Source organism: Notolepis coatsorum (genome assembly GCF_963971535.1).
Source record: "Notolepis coatsorum genome assembly, contig: SCAFFOLD_1135, whole genome shotgun sequence".
Lineage (NCBI taxonomy): Eukaryota > Metazoa > Chordata > Actinopteri > Aulopiformes > Paralepididae > Notolepis > Notolepis coatsorum.
The window spans coordinates 53,044-61,852 of record NW_028169256.1 but is presented as its reverse complement, the minus strand read 5'-3'; the positions used below and the strand labels follow the sequence as shown (position 1 = coordinate 61,852).

The following is an 8,809-nucleotide window of genomic DNA, read 5'->3' as shown; positions in this document are numbered from 1 at the left end:
CTGTAGTTCCCTTGTACTCACTTTGTCTTAGCATCCCAACATTCAAATGGGTCTATGACCAATAAGTCAGCAAGTAGGATACATATTATTTCCAGTAAAACACAATCAGGAAATGACACAATTATTTTTTTTCTTCAGTGTGACATTTATTGAGCAAATGCTGCTGGGAAGTCATTCATGGTGAGTAAAGACATGGGTTTGCACACAGTAGCACCTCATTTATGTTCAGTATTTCAATTAAAATCCATCCTATGCATACTGTGTGCGCATTTACAAGTTTATTATTTTAATTGCACTCATTAGGTAAAGATAATAGACACAGGGAAAAAGCATGTTTAAGGCTAGGAGTTTCTTCAGGTTTATTTAAACTTTAGTTTCTTTTGGGTACTGGATGCATGGTCATGAGTTCATTTTACCAAATGGCTTGCTCTTTCTTCACTGTCTGTTGTGTATTTGTTAGTATCTTCTTTTTGGCTCAGCTGGTATCTTCCCATATCAAGTAAGGCTTCTTCAAGAGAGCAGGTGTCTGTGTAGAGCACCCCCTTTTATCTTCAACTAGAAAAAACTCATATAACGTCATCAACATTTCTCACTTTCCCACCAACAAATATATATATATATATTTACTATACATTTCTCACTCTCACACCCACCCGCATACATATATATATTTACTATATATTTACAAAGTGTCTCCCTTCCATACATACAAACATAGTGTAAGAGAGGAAGAGATTCGCCTCCCCTGAGCTATGCAGACGCATCACACTTCTACGCCCACCAGTGAATGCAGAAAGGAAGAATATAATAGAATGTCTCACTCACACACTCCCGACCACATCTGCAGTGATGCCCATTTAAAGCTTTCACTCAACATGCATTTTTACTTAATCTTTTTATTTTAGCTTTATTTTTTCTCTTTTTTCTCTCTTTTTTTTCACTTTGCATAAATTGGGTTTTTATACTTTGTTATGTATGTTTTATAGTGGTTATCTTAATTACATCACTCTAGCTTGTTTGTTCCTCTGCCCCTCCCTCCTCTTCATCCTTCTCTGGGTTGGTTGGCTGGAGCGTGCTCACTCTGTCTCTGTCACCTGCTTGATAGAGTGCTTCTCTGTCTTCTTGCTGGAGACCATCTTCTCCTGCATGACGTCTTCCACCTCCTTCACTGTCTCGGTGACGGTGACAGATTTGGTGACATGCTTGGCCCCATCTTCTCCAGTGGTGATGGTCTCCACTGTCTTGGTTATCACCACCTTCTGATCAGGGTCTTCTTTGATAAGACTCTCATCTACCCCGTTAGCGATGACATCATCTTCTTCCTTCCCCTCATCCTTCTTTCCCTTGTCCTCAGGGGCATTCTTCTCCACATCTCCATTCATGGTAACATCTTTCTTGTCTGCCTTCTTGTCTTCTGCTGAATCACTCTTTTTCTCTGATTTCTCTGCCTCTGGTTTTGGGGACTCAGCTTTAGAGGAGACAGTTTTTGGGGATTCAGACTTAGGAGAGCCAAGCTTGGGAGATTCAGACTTAGGAGATCCGAGCTTGGGAGATTCTGACTTAGGAGATCCGAGCTTGGGAGATTCTAACTTAGGAGATCCGAGCTTGGGAGATTCAGACTTAGGAGATCCAAGCTTGGGAGATTCAGACTTAGGAGATCCAAGCTTGGGAGATTCAGACTTAGGAGATCTGGGTTTAGAGGATTCAGATTTGGGGGATTCAGATTTCAGAGACTTTGGAGCCTCTGTTTTAGACTCTTCCTTCTTGGCTTCAGGCTCAGCAGGGGTTTCTGTCTTGACTACGGCTGCCTTGTCTTTTTCTGATGTGTCTCCTGCCTTCTCATCTTTTTCGCTCTCTACTTCTTTGCCTTTATCTGCCTCTTCTTTTCCCTCATCCTCCTTCTCATCTTCGCTTTTGGATCCTTTGTCACTTCCTGCATCTTTGTCCTTATCCCCACCCTCCTCTTCATCCTCCTCTCCTGCTGCCTCCTCTTCTCCTCCACTGCCCTCTTTGTCTCCTGCCTTCTCTTTGTCAGGAGAGGCCTTTGACTCTGAGGCCTTGGAGCATAACACAGTTTCCTCAACTTCTGCCTCCTCTCCTTCCTCTTCTTCATCACCTCCCACTTCATCATCACCCTTTTCTCCATCATCTCTTCCCTCTCCTTCTCCCTCACCTTCCTCTCCTTCCTCATCACCTTCTCCCTCTTTTTTCTCACCCCCTGTGTCATCTCCCTCTCCTTCCTCCTCTCCCTCACCTCCCAGTTGGGCAGATAGCTCTTGTGCTATCTCTGCCAGGGCCTTATCCAGGTTATCCTTGTCATCCTCCACTGTGGTTTCCTCGATGATCTCCTCCACAAACTTGTGCTGGACCTTCATCTTGGGCGGCTCAGACTTAGACTTGTGGACCTTGGAGGTGACGGTCTGGGGGTAAGGGAACGTGTTGAAGTGAGTTTCCTCTCCTTCTAGGAGATTCCTGATGGGAAAACAAAAATACAAGTCACATACAATGACACCCCCCCCCCTTAAACAACCTTTACATTTAAAATGCATTACCTTGCAATTGGCCCTAAATCACTTTTAAAATGTCATGGTTAAGTCCATATGAGGACAATTAAATGTTTTAAACTCGACTCAAAACAACTGAGTGCGTTTCCATTGTCAGAGAGGTATAAGTGCTGGTCTGAGACCTGTATACCTGTATGCTGCAATCTCAATGTCCAAGGCCATCTTGACGTTGAGCAGGTCCTGGTACTCACGGAGATGACGCGCCATCTCCCACTTGGTGCCCTTGAGCTCATTGTCCAGCTGGTGAATGGTCTCCTGGGGAAACACCAAGTGTGATGCGTTAGTGAGCAGGAGAACAGAGCAGGAGAACAGAGCAGGAGAACAGAGGAGGAGAACAGAGCAGGAGAACAGGGCAGGAGAACAGAGGAGGAGAACAGAGAAGGAGAACAGAGGAGGAGAACAGAGGAGGAGAACAGAGCAGGAGAACAGAGGAGGAGAACAGAGCAGGAGAACAGGGCAGGAGAACAGAGGAGGAGAACAGAGCAGGAGAACAGAGCAGGGTGATGGAAATAGCCTAGGATGGATTCTAAAGTATAGGTATATGTATACAATAAAATAAAATAAAAGATGTCATGCAGTCACTGCCCTGAATGACGTATGTTATGTTTCAAGGTGTATGATGGGCTTATGTTTAGTCTCATAATAATTCACAGTAATTCTGAAAACCTTCAGTTTTCATTTGAATGTACTGGATAGAGTGGAAAATTAAACAAAACCCTTTAAGAAAAAAAATTTGCCAGCTGCTCTGATACACCATTATTCAGAGGGTGAATGCTGTGTCTCAAGGGCACCCTCTACCTTTCAGTGGTGTGATGACGATGCCTCCCTGCATCGAGCCGCATCTCTGACTCGGCAAAAGAAAAGAAAAGCAGTCCGCAGTATTGTGTCCTCGTTTAACCCCCTATATCTTACCAGCTTGTATTACAAGGCGTTCACGTCTGTGGCCAAAATATGTTTTAACATATTACTGAACGCTATAATATTACACAGCAGAATATGCTCATTTCTATGCTATATATAAATAAAGCTTAAATATGATTTTTTTTATTGAAAAGTGCTGAGAATAGTTAGTTAAATGTCAAAATGCACGTTTGCATGCAGGTTTGCACCTTTCTGTTCAAATATAAACTGCGTCACTATATTGAAATAGCCTATAAACTATAAAGAGAACATACATTATTATTATTATTATTATTATTATTATTATTATTATTATTATTATTATTATTATTATTATTATTATTATTATTATTATTATTACTACTAACAGCTCCAGCTCCTATTCTTCTTCTTCTTCCTATCATCATTTATTATTATTATTATAATTATAATTAGTATTGTTATAGTAGTAATATTGTTGTTGTTATTAGTGCTACAACTATTATTTACTATTAAGCCTAAGTTACAGTATAAGCTCAATGATCAGCTATCCACATTTACGCATAATAAAAAATAAGAATACAGGAATAACATCTTTTGCTCCACTCCCCTTTGTAAAATATCTCTAAATTGTTCTCCTACCTGCAAGCTGGACAGGTCGTTGTTGTGGCGGTCCTCGATGTCATTCAGCTGCCTCTCCAGTGACTCCCTGGTCCCGCAGACAGACTCCAACTCCACCGTCTTTGATTGGAGCTGGCGACGGTAGTCTGTTATCTCATCACGGGCGGACTTGATGGCATCTTTATTTTGCTCTGCAGCCTCCGTGAGCTTGGTGTAGCGGCACATGAACTGGTTCTCCGCCTGCTGCAGGTTCTGGTTGGAGTATCCCTCCAGCTGAGAACGGATCTCCCGGAGCGCCTCGGTGATATCTGCCTTCTGGAAGTCTTTCCTCTCCATGGTCACCTGTGACGCCTGCACCTGGGCAAGGAGGTCGTTCACCTCATCCTCGTGGTTATTGCGGATGAAGGCGATCTCATCCTGCAGCGAATTAACTTTCTTCTCCATTTCAGACTTCACCAACTCAGAGTCGCCCATTTCTTTCCCCAGGACACGGATGATGGCCTCTGTATCTTCCCGGATGCGGGCTTCCACGTCGAAGCGGTCCCTAAGCCGCTGGGTGTCCTCCTCAATGTGATCGGTGTCGAGCTGTATCTGCGTCTTCTCGTGGTGGATCTGCTCCAACATGGAGCGCAGCTCCTGCAGCTCCTGGTCATAGAGATCACCCAGCTGGGTCCGAGACACCTGCTTCTGCCGCAGCGCCTCAATCTCTGCCTCAATCTGCTGGTTCTGCTGCTCCAGGTAGTGCACCTTGTCAATGTAACCGGCGAAGCGGTCGTTAAGCCCGTGGAGCTGCTCCTTTTCGTTGGAGCGCTTGTCAACGCTGTCAGTGGAGTTGAGCATCGTGGAGCTGTAGGCACGGGACACGGGCACGTTCACGCTCCTCTTGTAAGAGGTGGTCATGGTGGAGCCAGGGCTTGTCCGGGACCAGGACTGAGATTGGAATCCGCTGGAGGGGGTGCCGCTGGAGCGGCCGTAGCCGTAACCGGTCGTCCTACTATCCATGGTTCTCCTAAAGGGGCTCCCTATGGTGTCCACCGGGTAGCTCATCCGGTCAGACTATGGGGGATGAGGGGGACGGTGCTGGAGATAGATGCGAGTGTGTGGGTGTATGAGTGTGTGTGCGTGTTGAATGTGTGAATGTGTGCAGGTGCAGGGTGTATGGCTCTCACAGCGACTGTAGCGCGATAGATACCGTCTCTCCTTTATATATGCGAGGTGGTAAGAAGGAGCAGTGTTGTCTGGCCCATTGATTGGTCACTATTGGACCAAGGGAGGGGCATGACTCAGCACCTCGGATGCACCCACACTATCTGTACACCTATACGTCGACAGTCTGTGCCAAATCCAGCAGGATGCTACACAATTTCGATCGATAGGTGGTCAGGATTATGAACAGACTATAAACCTCCAACATAATGCCAACATTGAAGTGAAACATTTCACAAATTGCACCTTCTCACCAACGCACTTTAATTAACTGTGCTGCCAACTGATTTAATTTATTCATTGATTATTTGTCGACCTACAGTATATGTCTCAACCTATTTGCTTTTTAGATATTTTAGATTGAATATTTTATATGCATATACATTTTTTATTATATTTTAACCTTTCTTTTTGCACAACTCAGTGCTGGGAGGAACAGTATTTCATTTTTTATGTATGGAAGTACAAGAAATAACAACAAACAAAATAACATGTTTACAGTGAAATGCATGTGGGGCGTAGTCCACCCGCTCCATCTTCTCTGTCTCTCTCCACATATCTCATTTTGGCCCTCCTGCACCCGCACCCCCCCCCCTCTCTCTCTCTCCCTCTCCTCCCTCTCTGTTGCAGGGTAAGCCCATCTATCCTGCATTGTCAGTGTTTGGCTAAAACACTTGCGTCAGAGTTCCTCCTCCTCCTATATAAGCAGGAGCCACTGCAGCAGCGAGCAGTTCTGGCTTCAACTTGAGCTCCTCACACAACTTCACATCCAGACAGAGAGGAGAAGGAGAGCAGCCTATCCTCACATCACACACAGCCATGAGCAGCATCGGTTATGACCCCTACTACGCCACCTCCTCATACCGACGATGGAATGTAGAGGCCACCCCCCGAGCTGTGGGGACCAGGGGAAGGTCCCGCTCGGTCTACTCCTCCCACACCTCCCCCCTCTCCTCCTCCCGTCTGCAGTACTCCTCTCCCGGCCGGGCGCTGCTCTCCTCCTCCTCACGGGCCTCCTCCTCCTCCGTGGAGCTGCAGCTCAGCCAGGCGGCCCAGATCAGCTCTGAGTTCCGCTCTGTGCGTACCCAAGAGCGTGCCCAGCTGCAGGGCCTCAATGACCGCTTTGCTGGATTCATTGAGCGTGTGCGGGACCTGGAACATCGGAACCGGGCCCTGGAGGCAGAACTCCTGATGCTCAGGCAGAGGCACACTGAGCCATCCTGCCTGCGGGCGCTGTACGAGCAGGAGGCCCGAGCCCTGAGGGGCGCTGTGGATGAGGCCAGGGCTGAGCAGCAGGCAGCCCTAGGACAGAGGGAGCACATGGAGCAGACTCTCAGCACCTTGCAGGCCCATTATGAGGAAGAGATACTGGCTCGCGAGGAGGCAGAGGGCCGGCTGATGGAGCGCCGACTTGGGGCAGACGATGCTGCCTTAGCCAGGGCTGAGACGGAGAAGAGGGTGGAGAGTCTGCTGGACGAGCTGACGTTCCTCAAGAGGATCCATGAGGGGGAGGTGGTGGAGCTCCAGGCCCATGTTAAGCTGGGGGCTCAGGTGGCGGTGGAGACTAAGGCCACTGCACCAGACCTCTCTGGGGCTCTGAAGGACATCCGGTCCCAATATGAGAGGCTGGCAGCCAGTAACATGCAGTCTGCTGAAGAGTGGTTCAGAGGGAAGGTGGGTTCCCTGACAGAGAGCGTTGCCCAGCACACTGACACTGTTAAAAGATCCAAGGATGAGGCTGGAGAATTCCGGCGTCAGCTTCAGTCCTGTCTCCTGGAGATCGATGCTTGCAGAGGTCTCAACGAGTCTCTGGAGAAACAGCTACATGATGTAGAAGACAAGCAGAGCGCCGAGGTCGTCGACATGCAGGTCAGTAGTGGTACTGCAGGTGCATGACTTATGCTTATGCTTAATAATAGACTTATGTGTATTTTCTGTGTTTGGAATTAGCATTTAGAATGTACAATAGGAACCTCTCATGATCGTCATACAAATAACTAAATAAATAAAAAAAATCTATAATCTTTGGTAACAAAAATGGCTTAAGATGTGATGTGAAAGTGTCTAGGCCTACTTGATTTCTAAAGTAATTTATCTAAAGTATTATTATTGTACTTTGTTATTTTTTTCAATAAAAAATTATACATTCTAATTCCTACTATATAGGATACCATTGGTCAGCTGGAGAATGAACTAGGAGGCACCAAGCAGGAGATGGCCCATTACCTGAAGGAATATCAGGACCTTCTCAATGTTAAGATGGCCCTGGAGATTGAGATCGCTGCATATAGGTAAGAGGCACGGAATGAAGGACTGAGAAAAATACATGTCAATTTGTGCTTAATTAATTCAAGATCATTCAAATCCATTCATTATCAAATGTGGAAAAATAAAATATTTTTCTAATCTGTCTCAAGGACAATAAAGTGTTAACAACAAAGCTAATAATACATGCGGTAATTACTTTTTTACTGTATGTAAAGCTTGATATGATGGGTCCTATGTGGGCCTGTGAAGCACACTGAGACATGCTATGAGAATGGACAATACAAATAAACTGGACTTCACTACTACTGTTTATTAAGTGTTCAGCATCTGTCTCTCCTATGATCTCCACCTTTGCAGGCAGCTGCTCGATGGGGAGGAGTCTCATTTCAGTGTGGGAGTGGCTGGGGGCATGTCCAGTATGTACAGCCACACCCTATCGGCCACACCCTCCTACACCCGACCCTTCACCAGTCTGAGCTCTCGCGCCCCCTACATGACATCATCACACCTCCTCAGCACCACCTTCAACACAGAGGACATCATCTCCACAAGCCAGGCACAGCAGGAGGAGGCCAGCCCACCTGAGGAAGAGGAGGAGGAGGAGGCAAAGGAGGAAGAGGAGGAGAACGAGGAGGGAGGAGATGAGGAGAAGGAAGATGGAGAGGAGACTAAAGGAGAAGAAGGTCAGCACCTCTGTCTTCATGTTTATTTGTAAGAGGAAATGGTCTGAATAACTCTGTTGACATTTGACACTAACAAAAGATTCCCTTTGTTTCTTTTGATACAGGCGGTGACGATGCTGATAAGGAGGGAGATGCAGAAACAGCTGAAGACGAAGGAGAGAAAGAGGAGGACAAAGTAGAGGGAGCAGAGGCTGAGGAAGGCAAGGAGGAGGCAGATGAAGGAGAAGAAAAGGAAGAAGGAGGTGACGACAAAGACGAGGGTGAGAAAGAGAAGGAGAAGGAAGAAGAGGGAAAGGAAGCCCAACCTGAGTTAAAGAGTGAAAAGCCTGCTGTAGAAGAAAAGAAGAAAGTTGAAACCGAGAAGACCAAGAGTAAGAAGTAAGCTGGTAGACTCACTACAACCTCCAGTCACAACAAGACCATCCAGTTACAAATACAGTAGAATACCTGCATTTACCTTATCAAGTGTGCTTGTTAACACAGTGCTCAGTACAACGTGGTCTAATAGAATCAATTACTATATCAAATCAAGGTTAATTGCTTGCCAACTTTCAGAGTAGTCAATAAAATGGTTACACAATCACTGCA

At 46.1% G+C, this 8,809-nt stretch overlaps 2 protein-coding genes across 2 annotated transcripts; one reads left to right on the top strand and one right to left on the bottom strand.

Annotated features, from left to right (window-relative positions):
• Nucleotides 1–1,076: 1,076 nt before the first annotated feature.
• LOC311248757 (neurofilament medium polypeptide-like) lies at nt 1,077–5,111 on the bottom strand (the record flags this gene model as incomplete). Its single annotated transcript, XM_084339587.1, has 3 exons — nt 1,077–2,472; nt 2,695–2,819; nt 4,086–5,111. The coding sequence occupies 3 exons, from the start codon at nt 5,109–5,111 to the stop codon at nt 1,077–1,079; spliced, it is 2,547 nt and encodes an 848-aa protein (XP_084195713.1).
• A 978-nt stretch (nt 5,112–6,089) lies between these two features.
• Nucleotides 6,090–8,603, top strand: LOC311248762 (neurofilament light polypeptide-like; the record flags this gene model as incomplete). The annotated part of the gene is made up of 4 exons (XM_084339591.1): nt 6,090–7,139; nt 7,437–7,561; nt 7,896–8,221; nt 8,326–8,603. 4 exons carry the CDS (start codon nt 6,090–6,092, stop codon nt 8,601–8,603), a joined length of 1,779 nt encoding a protein of 592 aa, XP_084195717.1.
• Between the last annotated feature and the right edge of the window lie 206 nt (nt 8,604–8,809).